This window comes from Macaca nemestrina, chromosome 9 (assembly GCF_043159975.1).
Source record: "Macaca nemestrina isolate mMacNem1 chromosome 9, mMacNem.hap1, whole genome shotgun sequence".
In the NCBI taxonomy this organism is placed as follows: Eukaryota; Metazoa; Chordata; class Mammalia; order Primates; family Cercopithecidae; genus Macaca; species Macaca nemestrina.
In genome coordinates, this window is record NC_092133.1 from 45,862,332 (window position 1) to 45,881,757 (window position 19,426).

At 35.7% G+C, this 19,426-nt stretch overlaps 1 protein-coding gene across 2 annotated transcripts in view; it reads right to left on the reverse strand.

The window, feature by feature from the left end:
* LOC105480917 (phosphatase and tensin homolog) overlaps positions 1-19,426 on the reverse strand; it is a 104,820-nt gene that overhangs the window by 35,792 nt on the left and 49,602 nt on the right. Inside the window, exons 3-5 of one of the 2 annotated variants that reach the window (XM_011740112.3) lie at positions 8,159-8,203; positions 2,156-2,199; positions 6-244 (exon numbers count right to left, since the gene is read on the reverse strand). In XM_011740112.3, coding sequence (XP_011738414.1) covers positions 6-244; positions 2,156-2,199; positions 8,159-8,203 — 328 coding nt within the window. The remainder of the gene's footprint in view (positions 1-5; positions 245-2,155; positions 2,200-8,158; positions 8,204-19,426) is intronic. The other variant, XM_071069542.1, reaches the window with a different exon arrangement.

Sequence of the window (19,426 nt, forward strand, 5' to 3'; positions counted from 1 at the left end):
CTTACCTTTTTGTCTCTGGTCCTTACTTCCCCATAGAAATCTAGGGCCTCTTGTGCCTTTAAAAATTTGCCCCGATGTAATAAATATGCACAAATCATTACACCAGTTCGTCCCTTTCCAGCTTTACAGTGAATTGCTGCAACATGATTGTCATCTTCACTTAGCCATTGGTCAAGATCTTCACAAAAGGGTTTGATCAGTTCTAGCTGTGGTGGGTTATGGTCTTCAAAAGGATATTGTGCAACTGTGGTAAAAAGACAACCTCAGAATAAGAAAAAAAACTCCTGAATTTTTAATTACAAGTAGGTTAACTTTAGAAATGTTGCATACAAACTTAACAGGTATTTAAAAGAAACACTAGATTCCAGAGAAAAATAATGTATTGCTTAACTTTCTAATTTTTAAATAGAAAATAGTCTCTTGATAAGTCTCAAATATAATCATTAAGGAAGGCAAGTATTATTTTCCCCCATTTTATTCAGAAGGATATATTCTAGGAATTTACACTATACGGACTGACAGCATAGGTCACATATTAGAGGTACAGCTAAACCCAAAATGAAATGTCACATGGACATTTCATCAGGACTCTCAATGCAAAAGGAATACTATTTATAGTATTTATTTCATCATCACAAAACATATTCCAAAGACAGAATAGATTACTAATAAACTATAGAAAGAATTGCATATTACATTTCATAAAATAAAAATGCTAAGTGTGTTATTTAAAGGTGGTCTTGCAAATATTAGTGTTGTATACACAGGTAAATCATTAGGGAAGCCAAGTACTATTTACCTCCATTTTCTGCAGGAGAATACATTCTGGGAATTTACGCTCAATGGACTGGTAGCATAGGTCACATACAGAGATATGTGAAGGCATACACCAAAGAAATTACTTACAAAATGTATATAATTGTTATCAAAGTTTCAGGTCTTCTCACATGAATTATGAGAGTCCAAGACTTCTCTGTTCACTATAGTCAGAGTTGAGGTTTTTAAAAAACCTTGTTTAGAAACAGGACTATAGATATATCACTATTAATTGTTCTTAATAGTTTCTACCTTAGTTCCACTCTATTAAGATCCTTAAAAACTCTGACTGATACTCAACGTACTATCCTGTGTTACCTAAATATGTGAGAAGTATGTCTTATATCTCCAATCAAGTCACTCATAATATGGTACAGGATATAATCAATTATCCTTTGGTGTGACAGGACAGCTCTTCTGGTAGACAATGACTATCATTATAGGGAGTCCAGAAGGACAGCTTTCACTTAGTCATCTGCCTAACTCCATTTTCCCAGTGGTACACAAAAACCTCCAGGAAAACCTGTTAAATGTCTATTTAAAGCAACATAAACCTCAACTAAAGCCTGCTTTGCCTAGTAAGCAACAACCTAAATCCACCAAAAACAAAAACAAAACGTTCTTAGTGAATCTATACCAAATCTCAATCATGAGTGATTTAGAATTTTCAAACCATCTGTCTGAAAGTCCATTCTAGATTTTCAGGAGGGATCAATGGCAAATACATCAATAGTAGCTCATGGCACCCACTTTCTCTTTTTGACTATCACAGCGGCATCTGCCTAGCTTCTCAACTCTTCAGTTCTCTCATGGTTTAAAGTGTTAGGTCATAGAACTGAGCTGTATTTCACAAATAAAAGTGAAAGTTTTTGTGGGCTCTGAGAATTAACTTATGTCTGAAGTAGAACTCATTTAAAGCAATTCCCTCCTCTCATCCATCAGGTTTCTCTTAACAACATTTGTTATATCCTTTCCTACCTTTTATGTCATTCCTCAACACAGAAGAGTTAAGTAGTTCTGCTTTCTCCCTATAGTTGCTTACTATTAGACCTACTGCCTTAAACAATAGGTAAACCCTCTCCTTATACTATTTTTAGTCTAGGAATTTTCCTAATTCTTAGTCTACTCTGCACTTCAGTCTTCCTGACAATATTAATAGCTTTATGCAATACTTTTTTCCTAAAAAACAGCAAAATTAAATTTTTTGAAAATTTTTAAGATACTTCTTAAGATAAATACGTATCTCACTCAATAATCTAGATGACTCATTATTATGACAGTTAAGATATAGTCTATCGGGTTTAAGTTATACAGCATAGTACAGTACATTCATACCTACCTCTGCAATTAAATTTGGCGGTGTCATAATGTCTTTCAGCACAACTAAAAGAAAAGTTTAAAAGTGATATATAGTTATCTTTTGCATTTAGGAAGAAAAAAAGTACTAATATTAACAAACATTGCCTGAATCTTTATAATGTGACACATATTATGCTGTTTAACATTAATTATTTCATGTAATAAGAATTCTATTACGTAGATACTATTATCACCCCCATATTATAATAATAAAACCAAAGCTTAAAAGATTAAGTGTATGCAATTAGAGCTAATAAATTTGCTTACAAAACTTGTGATGTCACTAATATAGAGTACTGCAAATTCAGGTGCTTCCATGCTTTCAAATTTCCTCTATGAAAAATTTGCATGCTATTGGAATTTTTTTTTTTTTTTTTACAAGTACCTATAAACAACTGGCTAGTTTCAATAGTATCTGTATCTCATATTTAAGCATACATAATTCTCAAACTATTCTTCAAAAAGATATATGTTAAAAATAATAAAAGCATAAGGACAGTAAAGAAAAACTGAATGATGTTAATCTACTTGGACACAATGCTTACCAATTTTTTTTTTTCTTTTTCTTTTTTTTTTTTTTGAGACGGAGTCTTGCTCTGTCACCCAGGCTGGAGTGCAGTGGCCAGATCTCAGCTCACTGCAAGCTCCGCCTCCCGGGTTTACGCCATTCTCCTGCCTCAGCCTCCCGAGTAGCTGGGACTACAGGTGCCCGCCACCGCACCCGGCTAGTTTTTTTGTATTTTTTAGTAGAGACGGGGTTTCACCATGTTAGCCAGGATGGTCTCGATCTCCTGACCTCGTGATCCGCCCGTCTTGGCCTCCCAAAGTGCTGGGATTACAGGCTTGAGCCAACGCCCGGCCACCAATTTTTTTTAAAACAGACCTTTCTCCCTGTTGAAAAGCCAATGGTCACCTTTTACAACAGTCTCTCAGGTTGCAAGTTTTAATTACAGTATGAGAGTAACGAAAGAATAAGCAAAAGCAATACAGAATAGTAAAATGCTGACTTGTCATTACTAGAGTATGCTAATATTTGTCTTAATAGCAGTGATATATTCATTAGTATGTACTGGCTTTCTAATAATTAACAGCCCATGTTTACAAACAATACAAGGCTCAGAAAGAGATCTTATGTATCAGTGTGGCTAGCAGTAGCCTGGTAACTCCAACTACTATCCAAAACAATTTTTTAAAAAATTATTTAAAATAAAATCTTAGCATTTTAAAACAAATAAAGGTCCATAGATCCTTAACCTGCAATTTCAATATCCCAAAAGTTCAAAACATCTAACATTTTCTCTTAAGTTTTATGGCAAACTCAACTACAGCAAATCCTGATCTGAAGTAATAAGACTGTATATAATCTTTAATACACTTAGAGTGAAGAGTGAAACATTTCATTTCAGGTATTGACCCACATCCCACTGGGGTGTTTATGTAAAAGTATACGCATCTGTGTTACCTTTTGAAAACTAAAATTTCTGAAAATGGAAACACTCCTGGCCCCAAGAGTTTCAAATAAGTGATTGTGAACCTGTATTGTACATTTAGAAACCCTGAAAACATCTATATAGTTTCTCTACTTTAAAGGAAATTCAAAACGAAATTCACATGAAGGTTTAACCAATTATAAATAAACTGAAATCCACTGGTTTCTAACTGGTCAGACCTAAAATAAAACAACTTTCATATTACCACTCAAAACAAGCTTTTCCTTTTTAGTATAATTTAGTATACTGAATTTTTTAAGAAAGAAAACGTATTTAGCAATGACATATGCACATATATGCATCCTTGCTAATAATTTCATATCCACTGATATGAAAAACAGGAAGAAGAGGACTGACAAAGATGACAGTCACATTTTACACTTTCTTTGGTACAGATAAAAGAGGAGAAATTGTCAATAGTGAAGAATTCATAATGGAGTATTTTATAAGGAATCAGAGATGTAGGACTAGGAAACAGAATCTAAGAAGCTGGTCTCGTGACAACACAACAGAAAATAAACGTTAGTTTTGTGCAGCTTCAGTTCTCTAAACTTCCCCTACTTTCTCAGAATCCCAGAACATGTGGTTTGACGAACACTCCTTAAGATTGCCTTAATAAAAATGGCTCTCATATATTACTGTTAAGAGGACTATATGGATGGAAAGTGGAAGTAATGACTACTAAGTGTCAACTAGATGAACACACCTTACAAAGACTTTCCACTTATTTTGTTTCATCCTCACAACCACGTGATAACTGCTAATATCATCTTCATTTTATATAGGAGAAAGCTAAGATTTAAGAGCATTAAAAAACTTGCTCCAAATAACAGTATACAAATGAAAGAGCAAGCACTCAAGCTCAGTATCTCTGATTACAAAAGTAAAACTTTTTCTACTACTGTTCCATAATTCTACTTATAATAAAAAAACAAAGTTTTACATACAAAAGCAATAACAAATTTTAGTCAAAGCCAGCATTCCTACAACAGCAGTATCTGTCATAAATGATAGAACCAACAGTGACAGTAAAAAGCAAGAAAAAAGTTATGAAAATCTTCACAGGTAAGCATAGCAAATATGGGAGCAAATATACCGGGACTGGTAATGATAAATGTGCTCAGGGAATGGGGGTTGGTAGGATAAGGATGAAGACTTTCTTCTTAAATTAAAATCTCTGATAAATGCCCTCCTTCTACCTACCACCTACCCAGTTTCTTTTAAATTCTTTGCGGTTTGGTAGTGATAAGTCTTGCAACGAACTAAAATTAAAGATACACAAATGGCAAATGGGGTTTAACCATTTAAATTTAACCATTTATATTTCCTTATAACTAAAACTCAAAAGATGCCATTACCTCATATTGGCTTATATGAGACAAGAGAAAGGAATAAACATTTGAAGAATGAGTTTTTATGAAACAAGAGGCAGAAACTGAAGAAAAGAATAAGATTAACAGGAAAAGCTTCCAGAGAAGTGAGACTTGCCATAGAATCAGCTAGGTAGGCAGGTCTCTTCTTTACTCTCTTCAATGAAGCTATCACCATCTTACAAAAGAAAACTTAGCAGATAAAAATTAGTAAAGCTAAAGGTTTACCACAAAATGATAAAGCATGTCAAATAAAATATGCACTGAAATACAGTAAATACCTTTTAAAAATGAGTATACAGTGAACACTTAAATTCCTCAAAGGCAAGAAGTATAGATCTCTTTATTCACTATCTCCCCTTCCCCATTCCTACCAGATTATAGAGCAAAGAACAAAAATAAAATATACTTGTACAAAACAAACTTATTAATTCAATTAAGTAACAGTACACCTGAATTTGCTTAATGTTATGAATGCCTGAAGAAAACAGATATAAAAAGATACAATTAATCAGAAAGTCCATATTAAGAACTCTTCTTCACCATGTATATAGTAATTGCTGTAAAAGGTTTAACATACTATTAAATGTGGGTATGCCTAGTGCAAATATTTTAAGATCTTCAAATTATGTATGTTTGCAAAGACATATATATCACATGTAATACTATCCTAAAAATAAAGGAAATAAAATAGAACACCTGCAGCTTGCCAGACTCACTTACCCAGAACCAGAAATATAAACAGAGGTAGAAAAAAGATAAAGAAGATTGGAAAGTGACATTAGAACTCATAACATGCTATAACTTAGTAGTTCTAGGAACTTCTGAAGTCAGTAAAATTTGGAGAGGTTAAAACGAACAAGCAAAAAAGCAAAACATAAAGGGAATATTGGCATAAACAGTGGATGGTCTGCTACCATATGTACCTGTGTGACCTTGTTCAACTCACTTAACTTCTCTAGGCCTCAGATTCCCCATCTGTAAAATGAGAAGGTTGGACTAAATGATCTCTTTCAGGTACTCTCCCGTTCTGAAAGCCTATGATTCCATGTGGGGAAGGGGCATTAAAATATATGCATTAAAAGCTACCCTCAACTACTAAAGAAACTTCATTAACTTGGGAATCCAATGTTTGGGAATATAAAAACAAACAGGCAGTCAGGTTCCTAGGCTCTCTGCAATGCCAACTTTAACCATAATAATGTAAGTGACCTACAATACTGAGAGTGCAGCTGAAGTCCTAAGTTCTTGAAGCAGGAAGTCACTACACACAGAAATGAAAAGAATTTCCTTCCCTTTCTTTGAATATGTTAAACTAGAATAAAATTTTGAAAAAGGCAGAATTTGTCTCAGGTGTCCTTCGATCTCCATTCTGAGACTCTCTAAATCCCCAATTCTGATAGTCTAACCCTGAAATGACTCAGTTTAATGGCTTCCAGCTTTTGAAAGTTCGTGTCCTTTTTTATTACTTAGATTCTGAATCCAGTGGTGCAAAAAGTAGAAAGCTATGTGGTTTTTCTTTTCCTCCAAAGAAACACTATGGTATCTGGAACAAGGCTCTTTGTAGGAGAGGTTTATTAGGAAAAGAGAAAGACCCCTAAATGCATAGATCATTTGTACGCTGGGCCCATTAAGTTTCTATAACACCTTTTACTTTCTTTTATCTTGTTGCCTATTGCCACCGTGATTCTCTCCCACCCTCAACACACAGACACCACAATCTGATAATGAATTCACTGCCATATTCTAAACACTTTTATGCCAACAAGCTGCTTATAATGCCATTCCTTTGGCCTGTAATGTCACTTCCCCTCCTCTCCTTGCCTTGAAAGTCAACCCTTACTGGTTCTTTTCACCCTAGCTCAAACATGCCTTCCTTTATGAAACCTTCTCTATAAGGTACAATTACTATTGCCAGTATTCTCTTCATCGCAACCTTCTATACAAGAGTTACTTTTGTAATGCTTTGTCTACCTTTTACATTAGAATGTAAGTTACTTGAGAACGGGAACTACATCTTATTCACCTCTGTACGCACCCCTCTACATGTTTTGTGATATCTAATAAGTGATAAGGACTTAACAAACGTTTGTTCCTTCATGAATCTGAGAAAAATCAGTGAAAATTTACTGAGAGTAACAATATTGATGTCCACTCTACTCTAAGTACTTCTGGCGTTTTATCACACTAGAAAGATCACTAAATTACAGATAAAAAAGCAACACTCCACAAGATAAGAAGGCACAGAGAATCTTTCTTTCTTTTTAGTAGAAGTTTAAATGCCCACTGAAGGCAGAAGTGAATCTTGTTCTTCCATTTGATAAACTCTATAGAAAAATTGTTAACTGTGGATTAGTATGTATAACTTTACATTAAAAATTTTTCCTATCTATAATTTATAGATATCACATGGGAAAGATAAAGTCAGGTAGAAAAATAATACGTTTTATGTGCCGATTTTTAAAAATCAGAAAATGGTCAATATTTTGAGAAGGAAAGACAGTCTTCAAGGGCAAAAATAGTTAAGTTTTTTCTTCCTTCCTTCCTTTTTACCTTTTCACATCTCTACTCCCAAAGTCAAAAGAAAAACAAAAAGTTAAAGATAAGGTCAACTAGCTCTATCAATCAGGTGGGCAGTCCTTAAAACTCTGTCCTAGACAAGACAAGCCAACTAATTCAGCAATCTTAAATAACTTATGTTATGTACAGTTAGAGAATGCCCTAACAGCTTCTTCAGTCAATAGCTCTAGAGACACAGGATGGATAAAATTATATTCACTCTAAAGTATACCTCCATGGAAGATGCTATTTCTGCTTTAACAGAAGCTCTGCTGTGAATTACACTTCACATTACCACACGGTTATGGGCTCAAATATGGGCTAGATGCCAAGTCATTTAAAGCAGATCAAGTAACATGAATCTGTGCCAACATTGTTTTACCTCATCACCACGCTTTCTAAATGATCTAACAATGCTCTCGGACTTCTTGAATTAATTGGTTTAGGAATACAATCTGTTAAAATATATCTTTAACTCTACTTCACTCTAACAAGCAAGTAACTTTCACTTAATAGTTGTTTCAGAAGATATTTGCAAGCATACAAATAAGAAAACATACTTACAGATTGTATATCTTGTAATGGTTTTTATGCTTTGAATCCAAAAACCTTAAAACAAAACAAACAAACAAAAAGCCACCATTAACAAAAATGAGCTAACATTTGAAATTACATTAATACTATCAAGAAAAATCAAAAGACAGATTTTCTTTTTCCTAATCTCAAATACCATTTAAGTGAAAATAAATAATCCAACAAATATCCCTTCCATGGGTTTATATCAGTAATCATGTCATTCTTAAATAATTATTACATTACACAGATTTATACAATCTGAAGTAAAGCCAGAGATTTTCAGAGAATATTTTCATAATCTTCTATCTTCAACCTAACATAATGAGATTGAATACTAAGACATAACTTCTTTAAAAAGTATTAGCATTTAGTGCAAGTATACGTAGCTCATACAGGTTTATGAGAGTCATAATCAAGTACTCTTAAAAACAACCCTGAAAATTCAGACATCATTTTCCCTTCAAACTAAAAACTTTTGACATTTGAAAATCCACGCATTAACTATTAATTCTGTACAAAGGTATTAAGCATTTACACATATATATTCCAGTCAATCCTCACAGACATCTGATAGAGCTTATTAACATTATACAGGAGAGAGAGGTAGGTGTCAAAGAGATTACAGCACTCGCCCAAGGTCATGTACAGCCAAGAAGTCAAAGAATCAATGCCAAAGACCTTTCCCTCAAGACAGTTATGAAAGTATACAACAATTACAGCTAACATAAGCACTTACTATATGACAGCACCTCAGGTATATAAATTGTTTAATCCTCAACCCCATAAGATAGGCAAAAGAAGGGCTAGAAGACCATAAAGCCGAGGAATTAACAGAATATATAGAATAAAAAGACAAATGAAAATCAGAACACTAAACAAAAACTAAGAGTTCAGGATGTTCAATATTATATTAGAAGTTCCAGAAACAGAGAACACTGAGAAGAAACTGAAGACACAACTCAAGAAAAATACTCAAAACTGAAGGATGTGAGTTTTCAAACTGGAAGGGTACATGAGTACCTGGCAAAACAGATGAAAATAAGACCGAAATAGAAGCACACATATCCTATGAAATTTCTGAATACCAAAGAAACAGAAGACCCTAAAAGCTGCCAAAGAAACAGGTTTCATAAAAGAATCTAGAATCAAAATGACATTATCCTTTTTAACAACAATACTAGCAGCTAAAAAACAATTGGGCAAAACGTTCTGATTTTGACGGAAAACTCTTCTCAGCCTAGAATTCTATACCAAGCAGACTATTAATCAAGTGTGACTATATAATAAAGGCATTTCAAAATAAGCAAAATCTCAAATAATTTTGCTTCCCATACACTAGTCAGGAAGTTACTAAAGATGTGCTCCGCCAAAACAAGAGTGGGAAACCATGAAAGAAGATGACAGTTTCCAAGAACTGAAGAATCTAACCCGCAAGAGAGGAAAAGAAAATCCCTAGAATGATGGTGAAGGGACTTCTTGAGTAGACAGTCATACAGCAAGCCAGGAAGAACAATTAGCCCAGACTGGGACAGATCAGAAGGCACCTGGGAAAGATAAAATTGATGTAATGCCAAATGTGCTTAAACATGTTGAGAGATTTATACAATTAGGGGTAAGTCTATGAATTAAAGTTAAGAACATTTAAAACTAATTAAAAAAAAAAAAGGGAGACAACTGTTAAGTCCAGGAAAAACAAAACATGCAGGAAAAAAGTCACAATATATCATATCACTTAACTATGAATGGCATTTATCTAGTTATAATCCCATAAAAGCTCAATATTGATATAACCAAAATTATAATGTAACTACTGGCAGGAGTTATAATACAACTACTGGCAAGAAGAAGGATGAGGAGGAAGTCTGAAAATATGTGTGTGGTGAGGTGGAGAAAAACAGTATATGAACTTGAATCTGAAAAATTATGTTACAAAGTAGTGCAAGCAGTATTCGTAGCTGTCACCAACATAAATTATATATTTTTATATCACACTACAGTTGTTGCAAATAGGCTACCATCCTTAAAAACAAAGAAACACAGTGCCCCTTGCTTTCAGCATGGTGGCTCTTCCCTGATAAAGAAGGAAATGGAACTCAAGTAGAACACAGAATTCACTGAGGTAAACAGGAAGAGATTAGACTGTTAAGGCTGCTGGAGTTTGGTGAGCGAGGGACTAAGAATTTTGTATGGATTTCATCTCAGGTCCTTGGCTGGGGCCTGGGCTGTCTATGTGCAAGATCTGAAAGCATAATGGAGATTACACCAGAGGAAACGAAATATAATACTGGGAGAAGTTGGAGTTCTGGCCTATGCAGAGTGGAAGAGACCTCATGGAACACCCCAGATACTTAGCTGAGACATTGGAAAGGGCAATCTTGAAGTAAAAACCGTGCCCCAGGACAAAAGAATCTGAAATAGGCCTGCCTTAACAAAGAGAACCAAACCTGACAATACTAAATCAACTGTCAATTTAAATGCCTGACAAAATGAAACTCAGCACCCTTAAAGGAAGTAACAATCCAGACTCTCTACATTTCAATATACAATTAAAATTTACTAGACAGGCAAAGCAGAAAAACATGACTTATTACAAAGAAAAAAGAGCAGACAATAAAATCAAGACTCCAAGATGAACCAGATGTTTGAATTAACAGACAATGACTTTAAAACAGTTACTATAAATGTGCACAAAGATGTAAAAAAAAAAAGATTACAATGAGTGAAAGATGGAAAGTCTCTGCAGACATAGAAAATATAAAAGACAGCAATTTGAGGCCTCAAAAGTACAATATCTGAGGGAAAAAAATCTATTGGATGATCTCAACAGATCGTAGACTGCAGAAGAAAGGTGTGGCAGATTTATTTTCCAAAAATTCATTTAGCAAATATTTATCAAGCACCTGTTATGTAATAAATACTACTGTGGGCATAGTGGCAACAGAACTCGAAGTAATGACAACCATAATAATGAATGCTTCCAGCAGCCTGAGAAACCCAATGGAGAACTAGCTTTTGGTATCTCATTTGGAAAACAGCCTAAGGACATTGGACAGCTCCCACCAACCCTAAAATAAACGAAACAGAAAAATTAGCATCTGAAAAAGCAAAATAATTATTTATTTGCTACTTTTTCCCATGGCTAATTCGCTATTTGGTAACCATATATATTTCCCCTTAGTCCATTCTCACACAGCTATAAAGAACTACCTGAGACTGGGTAATTTAGAAGAAGAAATGTTTAATCAGAGGCCTCAGGAAACTTACAATCATGGCGGAAGGCCAAGGGAAAGCAAGCATGTCTCCGCGGCAGGAGTAGGAGGAAGAGAGAGAGCAAAGTGGGGAGGTGCTACACACTTATAAACAAGCAGATCTCAGGAGAACTCTTTTGCCAGACAGCACTAGGGTGATAGTGCTAAAACCATTACAAACCACCCCCATGATCCAATCACCTCCTACCAAGCCCCTCCTCCAACACTGAGTATCACAACTCGACATGAGATTTGGGTAGGGACACAGAGCCAAACCATATCACCCCTGCTGCATTCATGTTTAATCAACATTTGATCTTAGAATCCTAGTGTAACTACAGCTGTTACTGCTGTTACTAACACATAAATTTACACATAAATCATCCCTGCCTTAATCCCATCAACACAGGCAAGCTCCAAACATTTCAATTCTTAACCACTGCCTCCTGACCAACTTCAGGATGGTTATTAGAATTACTTCTGTTACATATCCAATACATGGAAAGTAACTATCTTGTTTAAAATGTTCCTGTTTGTAACTTTTACCTGCACAGTACTGCTTTCTCCTGTACTGCCTTAAGTTAAAGAAAAAATAATAACAGCTTTGAATAATTCTGCTCAAAAATAGTGATTCCTAGTACTCAAGAAAATCTGCTCTCTTTAAATAGCTATAAAGCTGGAGGGAAAAGAAAGAAACAGTGGCAGACCAGGCATAGTGGCTCACGCCTGTAACCCCAGCACTCTGGGAGGCCAAGGCGGGCAGATCACTTGAGGTGAGGCATTTGAGACTAGCCTGGCTAACATAGTGAAACCCTGCCTCTACCAAAATTACAAAAATTAGTCAAGTATGGTGGAATGCGCCTGTAATCCCAGCTACTGGGGAAGTTGAGGTAGGGAGAATTGCTTGAACCCGGGAGGTGGAGGTTGCAGTGAGCCGAGATCATACCACTGCACACCAGCCTGGGTAACAAAACAAGACTCCTTCTCAAAAAAAGAAAAAAAAGGAAGAAACAAACAGTGGCAGAACTGACCTATAACTCACTAAGAAATTCAGAAGGCTATCAAAAATACTACTGAAAACTGTCAAATATTTCTCCCCAGAAATTGTATCATTTTGTGCTTTTACTAACATGCATAAGAGTTCCAGTTAATCTATATCTTTGCCAATTCCTGTAAGCCCTTTTTTAGCCATTCCAGTAAATATAAGATATCTCATTATGTTTAAATTTTCATTTCCCTGATGACTGATTTTAAACATCTTTTCATATGCCTACTGGCCATCTCTATATCTTCTTTTGTAAAATTTATTTTTACATTTTTTGCTCTTTTTCTCTCTCTTTTTTTTTTTTTTGAGATAGGATCTCACTGTGTGGCTCAGGCAAGGTTGCAGTGGTGCGATCACAGCTCACTGCAACCTCTGCCTCCCAGGCTCAAGCTATCCTTCTACCTCAGCCTCCCAAACAGCTAGGACTACAGGCGCATGCTACCATGCGCAGTTAATTTTTTGTATTTTTTTATTTTGTAGGGACTGGGTTTCACCATGTTGCCCAGGCTGGTCTCAAATTCCTGGGCTCAAGCAATTCACCCGCCTCAGCCTCTAAAAGTGCTGGCATTACAGGCGTGAGCCACTGCACCCAGCCTGCCCTTCTCTTTATGGGGTTATCTTCTCATTATGAAGTTGTAAGAGCATGTTTATGTATATATTATACATTCAAGTACTTTTTCAGATACACGTATTGCAAATATTTTCCCCAAGGCTGCTTGCCTTTTCATTTTCTTGAGTCTTTCAATGAGCAGAAATGTTTAATATTGATAAAGTCAAATTTGTCAATTTTTTTCTTATATGGTTAATTTTATATATACTGTCTAAGAAATCTTTAAACCAAAAGTCACAGAGATTTTCTCCTATGTTTTCATCTAGAAGTTTTATATTTTTAAATTTTATTTTTACATTTAGGTCAATAATCCATTTCAAATTAATTTTTGTGTATGATAAGATGTAAAAGTCAAGGTTCACTTTGTTTTCTCTATTGTTCCAGTATTACTTGTTTAAAAGACTATCCTTTTCCCGTGAATAATCTCAGCACCTTTGTCAAGAAATGTGTATGTGAGCTTTTCTGGAATCTACTCTGTTCAACTGATCTTATGTTATGTGACCCAACAATTCTACTCAAAGGTATTGAATAAACAGAAACAAGAATGTATGTCCACAAAAGTCTTGCACATGAATGCTTACAGCAGCTTTGTTCATAACAGACCCAAACTGAAAACAACTCAAATGCCCGCCACACTAGTAAAGAAATGTCATATCCATACAATGTAATATTACTCAGCAATAAAAAAGAACAAATTATTGATACAAGCAACAACAGGGATAAATTTCAAAAATATTATACTAAAAGAAAGAAACCAGACACAAAAAGGAATGCGTACTATATGATTGTATTTATATGTAATCCTAGTATAGGCAAAACATCTATGGTGATAGAAAGCAGATCAGAGATTGCCTGAGACCAGGTTTGGGGACTGGACTACAAATGGGCATAAGGGAAACTTTTTATAAAGCGAGTGTTCTAAATCTTGGTTGCTGTGGTGTTTACAAGAAGGGGTGTGTGTGTGTGTGTGTGTGTGTGTGTGTGTGTGTGTGTGTGTGTGTATCAAAAGTCAATGAACTGTACATTTAAAATGGATAGATTTTACTGCATATAAATTATACTCCAATAAAGCTAATTTTTAAAAGTAATATAAAAAAAGTAATAAAAATAGCCTCTGGTTTAGAAATATCAGTATGTAAAATGCAACCTACCTTTAAAAAGTCTCAAATTTATTTTGCTTCAACTAGAGGATAGCAACAATAGGAGCACATCATCTTCAGGAATTAGAACTTTTTAGAATGAGAGGCAGAATGACACGGTATAGAATAGCACTGTCTAACAGAACTTTTTGCAATAATGAAAATGTTCTGTATCCGTGCTGTCTTAATACAGTAGTCACTAGCCACATGTAGCTACTGAGCACGTGAAATGTAGCTAGCAAAAACAACTGAGTAAATTTATTTTATTTTATTTACATTTAAACATAAATAGCTACATGTGGCTAGTGGCTACCTACACTGGATAACAGATATCTAGAAGTATTTATCTATGGGAAAAAAAAAAATCTACTGGGATACAATACACATGCTTCCTAGTCAGGTAGTAGAAATGGGTACATCCCTACAATAGAGCATAAAACTGGAACGGAGAAAAGGTACAGTAAAAATCAGAGACTTCACAACTGTCAAAATACATACTAAACGTATTTTCAACTACATGCAGTTTACCAATAAATTCTTGCTATGCTTGATTAATTTGCTTCTGTCATTAGATTAGAAAGAAACTACAATTCTGGATATATTTCTAACTAAGAATGAGGAACAAGTCTGAGTGGAAATGCCAGGAAACAGGGAGAAAGTGTTCACATCATTTTAGAGTTCACGTCAGACAAGGAAGGAAATACTGGTGTAGTTAGATATGATACAGATCAGTAAAACAGATTTCAAAAGCTTCATTTGAATAACAGGCTACGAATTCATAACTCAACCTATAATGAGAGACTTGTGGTTTTAAAAACTAAAATTCTGTATAAACAACTACAAATGACTCTAGTTTTAAAAAGACAAAGGAGGAAATACAGAAATTACCTAAAATCAACCAACACAGCTGCAGTGAATTTACCTTCAAAGCTCAGATTTAAAAGGTACATATATATATTATAATAGCCAAAAAAGGGGACGGGGAGAGAGAACCACAAATGAAACAAAACAGCAGCATATATAAAGGAACGTGAAAATAGTAAAAACGAAAGGCTTGGAGGGGAGAATGTTCATACCAAAAAGAACAATAAAAAAATTAGGCCAAGTGCAGTGGCTGACACCTGTAATCCCAGCACTTTGGGAGGCCAAAACAGGCAGATCACTTGAGGTCAGGAGTTCAAGACCAGCTGGCCAACATGGTAAAGTCCCATATCTACTAAAAATCCAAAAATTAGCTGGGCATCATGGCACATGCCTGTAGTCCCAGCTACTCAGGAGGCTACGGCAGGAGAATTGCTTGAACCTGGGAGGCAGAGGTTGCGGTGAGCCAAGACTGCGGCACTGCACTGCAGCCTGGGCAACAGAGTGAGACTTTGTCTCAAAAAAGAAAATAGAAATTAGACTCCCACACATTAAACAGTTATATAATGCTAAAGACAAGGAAAAAGGCAAGAACTCTTAAATTCCCTTTTCACTTTTACCTTCTCTATCCAAGAGAAGATGATTCAGTAAGTCAGGAGTAGTGGGCACACAACATTTCTCTTTATTAAAAGCATTTTCTACTTGCTAATTTAAGAAAGGTGACTTTTGAAGAATATTTGTTAATAAACAATCAATAATGCAAAACAAAAGATAACCCACCAAGTTCTTTATGATATTATTGTTTCATCTGTATTTTGTAGTCACAATATTCAAATGGCAAGACAGGTAGAACATTAGACAACTGTCTGAAGAAAGAATAAAATTGTTTTCCTGAAAATCATTAAGGAAAATACAAACAACCTAAAAGAAAAATAAGTTGAAAATACGGTCAGTTATATACATACACACACATCAAAAAGTACGTAAGACCAATACATCAAAAAGTCGCTAAACCTCACAATTAAAACAACACAATCAAATAACAAGATAGCATTTTTTGCCAACAAGCTATAAAAAGTTAAAGTTTGAAACTATTCAGTTTGCCAAGGTTAGTGGGGATAGAAGGAAGAAGCACTCTTGAACAGTAAGTACATAAAATATCATTTTTGAAGGCACAAGTTTAAACCATAGATGCAATGGACCTAGCAACTCCACTGCTAACAATTTGCCTTAAAAATATACTTGGAAAAGACAGCAAGATACATATGTGAACTGTTCTCAATGACAAAAAAGAACTGGAAACAACTTATATATTCATCATGGGGCCTGTTAATTATAGCATGATCATAAAATGAAATAAAAGGTTCTTAATAAAAGAATCAGGTAGGTAGATATCCACAACAATATGGAAGATTCCTCAGACAAAAAATTTTTGAAAGGGGCTGAACAGTGGTAGTATGTTCCCATTTGCTTTTCTTAAAAAGTGGGTAAACAATGAAAACAGTTTTCAAAAGAATACGTGAAACTTTAAATTACAGATATAGTTGGGAAGAGGGTAAAATAGGAGAAATTTGTAGGGGATATTTGTTATCTTCAGGCTGTTAGGCAATCAAAATACCATTCCAATTTGGAGATAATTTCAAGAGATTAGAAGCAGGTACTTCTTTCTTCATCTTTCTCTTAACACATGTACAGGCCTGATACCAACTATTCATAGGTCTTTTTGCTGTGGATACCAAATCCTAGTGAGGACAAGGTACAGGAGAGTCAGAGATTATTTCTAGAGATCACCAGAGGAGCTGAGTTAATGAGCACAGTCACCAGTTTCGAGGCATAGTGGCAGTACCTATTACACCAAGTGTCCAAGCAGCAAAGTCCTAAGAAGATTGTTCCTGTTGAAACCTTGTGGCCATGCCTTGTTTCCCCCTTAGCTTCCACCTATCTTCCAAGTCTTGTTCTCAAACTATGACCTACCTAATACTTTTTAAAAAATTCCTTTCTGATTAGGTAAATCAGAGTCACTTTCTATCATTTGCAAGCAAGAATTCTGGTTTCTTTTACAGCATTTTCCCATAATTTTGTTTTGAGCGAGGGTTGGTGAAACCATGCTCTTTTGTGAGCTCCCTTTAATATTTGAACTTTATAACTTCTTACCTACCACTGTGAGCAACTGAGAGACTTGCAGGAGATTTAACAATCTATTTAAAAGAAAGTATTACAACATTTTAAAAAGGGGATGAGGTTATGTTCTCTCAAATAACTTGACTATTACTTAGGGAAACATTCACCATGGCTGCCCCTCCCACTTCCTTCTCTTTCCTCCCAAGGATTTCATGCCCACAGTTGGCTGATTGCCTTATAAGTCTGACACAATGGAAAGGCGGAAAAAAAGCAAGAAAATAGCACTTTCCAAAGGGAAATGGGAAAATCTGCCTATAGATACTTGGAAAGTAGAGACTAAAAAAGTAGATAAAAGCAGCGAGGTAATACTCCCAAAACTTGGATAATCTAGACTACAAATCTTTCTAATACACACATATCTTACTTCAAATAATTTCAATATGTAAACATCTAAACTCATTAATGAAAGACTCACAGATCTGAGAACAGTTTTTGTTTGTTTGTTTTTTACTTTCTTGTGTATAAATTATACTTCAATAAGCCTAACTTTTTAAAAAGCTTCGCATGCTGCAAAATATCCTGTATGGGCAGACCTCTTACCTGGGCAAGGAAAGAGGGCAGAAAAAAGAAACAAGCACAAGAATGTGGGGCTACTCAAGAGAGTGCAGTAGTGGGGCATTAACAGCACAGACCTCAGTATGTACTTGTGAAGACTGGCGGTCTTGGGGATTAAGAACTGGCACCTCTGATTGTTAGTCTGGAGCAGCCTCTACCTCCCTGGGAGGCCACTGTGCTCTCTATCCCACCCCTGAGGGAATAGGGAAGGAACAGCACAGCAGGCTTGCCCTGGGCCTGACAATGACCCATGTAGGTGGGGACACCAGGTACCGGCCCCAGCAGAGATGGTTTTCAGGTATACCGGTTGCTGCGCCTTCTGAAACTCACGGGGTAGCACTCAGACCATGCAGGCCCAAAGCCCTGCAGGTTACACTTCCTGATACTTGCAAAAGGCTAGCACGAGATGCACCCTTAAGCAGGGTGAGAAAATCTGTCTTTATTTTTTAGTTTCTTTACTTTCTTCACAGTTCCTATGAAACAGATAGCTTCAAGAATACATTTTAAAGTTATTTTTGACAAAACAATAAACATATACCTTTCAAATGATTTAAAAAAAAAAGTTTGGAATAAAAAATTAGTCCAAGAGCTGGGCGCAGTGGCTCACACCTGTAATCCTAGCACTTTGAGAGGCTGAGACAGGTGGATCACCTGAGGTCAGGCGTTCGAGACCAGCCTGGCCAACACAGTGAAACCATGTCTCTGCTAAAAATACAAAAAATTAGCCAGGCATGGTGGCGCACACCTGTAATTCCAGCTACTTGGGAGGCTGAGGCAGGAGAATTGCTTGAACCCGGGAGGCAGAGGTTGCAATGAGCCGAGGTCGCACCACTGCTCTACAGCCTGGGCGGACAACAGAGTAAGACTCCATTTCAAGAACAACAACAACAAAATTAGTCAAAGAAAGATGGTAGAATAAGAAATACCAGGCACCCATCTCCCTACCTAGACAACTGCAAGCAGAATCTGTGATTCTGGAACTCTGGAGTCTATTCAGGCTTTCAATTTCTAAGGAAAGGCTTGAATGGTAAATCACAGTTAGTTTCAGTCCATTTCAGCTCTTTGTGCAGTTGTGGCTACCCCATCACCCACTCTCATAGCAGGCAACCATGCACATGTTCTTAGAGGACCCTGCACACAGTTTGTGAGAGTCAAGGTTGGCAACGAAGACTTGACCCTCCAAATATCAGGAATCTGTGTTCTGATCACTAACTGCCGCTTCTGATCAAAATGTGACACAGAGGCAGACTATCACTGTTCAACTGCCATTGGCTGAAAAAATTTCCAGGGGATTTAAAGATCCAGAGCTATTTCACCCCTTTGATTTATTTATTTATGTATTTATGTATTTATTTTGCCTTTTAGGAGCCAAACATTTAAGGAGGATACTACTGCAAAGGAACTGCATACATAGAGCAATTTAGAGAGTCACTATACATGCCCAGCGAAAAACACAGGCCAAGAAGATCTTAAGATTACACCCAGCATAGAAATACTCTACAATAAATTAAAAAAAAAAAAAAAAAATACCAAATCCTAGAGAAAAGAGAAAAATCTCATTTCTAAAGTTGTCACTCTTTAAGATTCAAATTCCAGTTTTTGACAACAACAAAAATC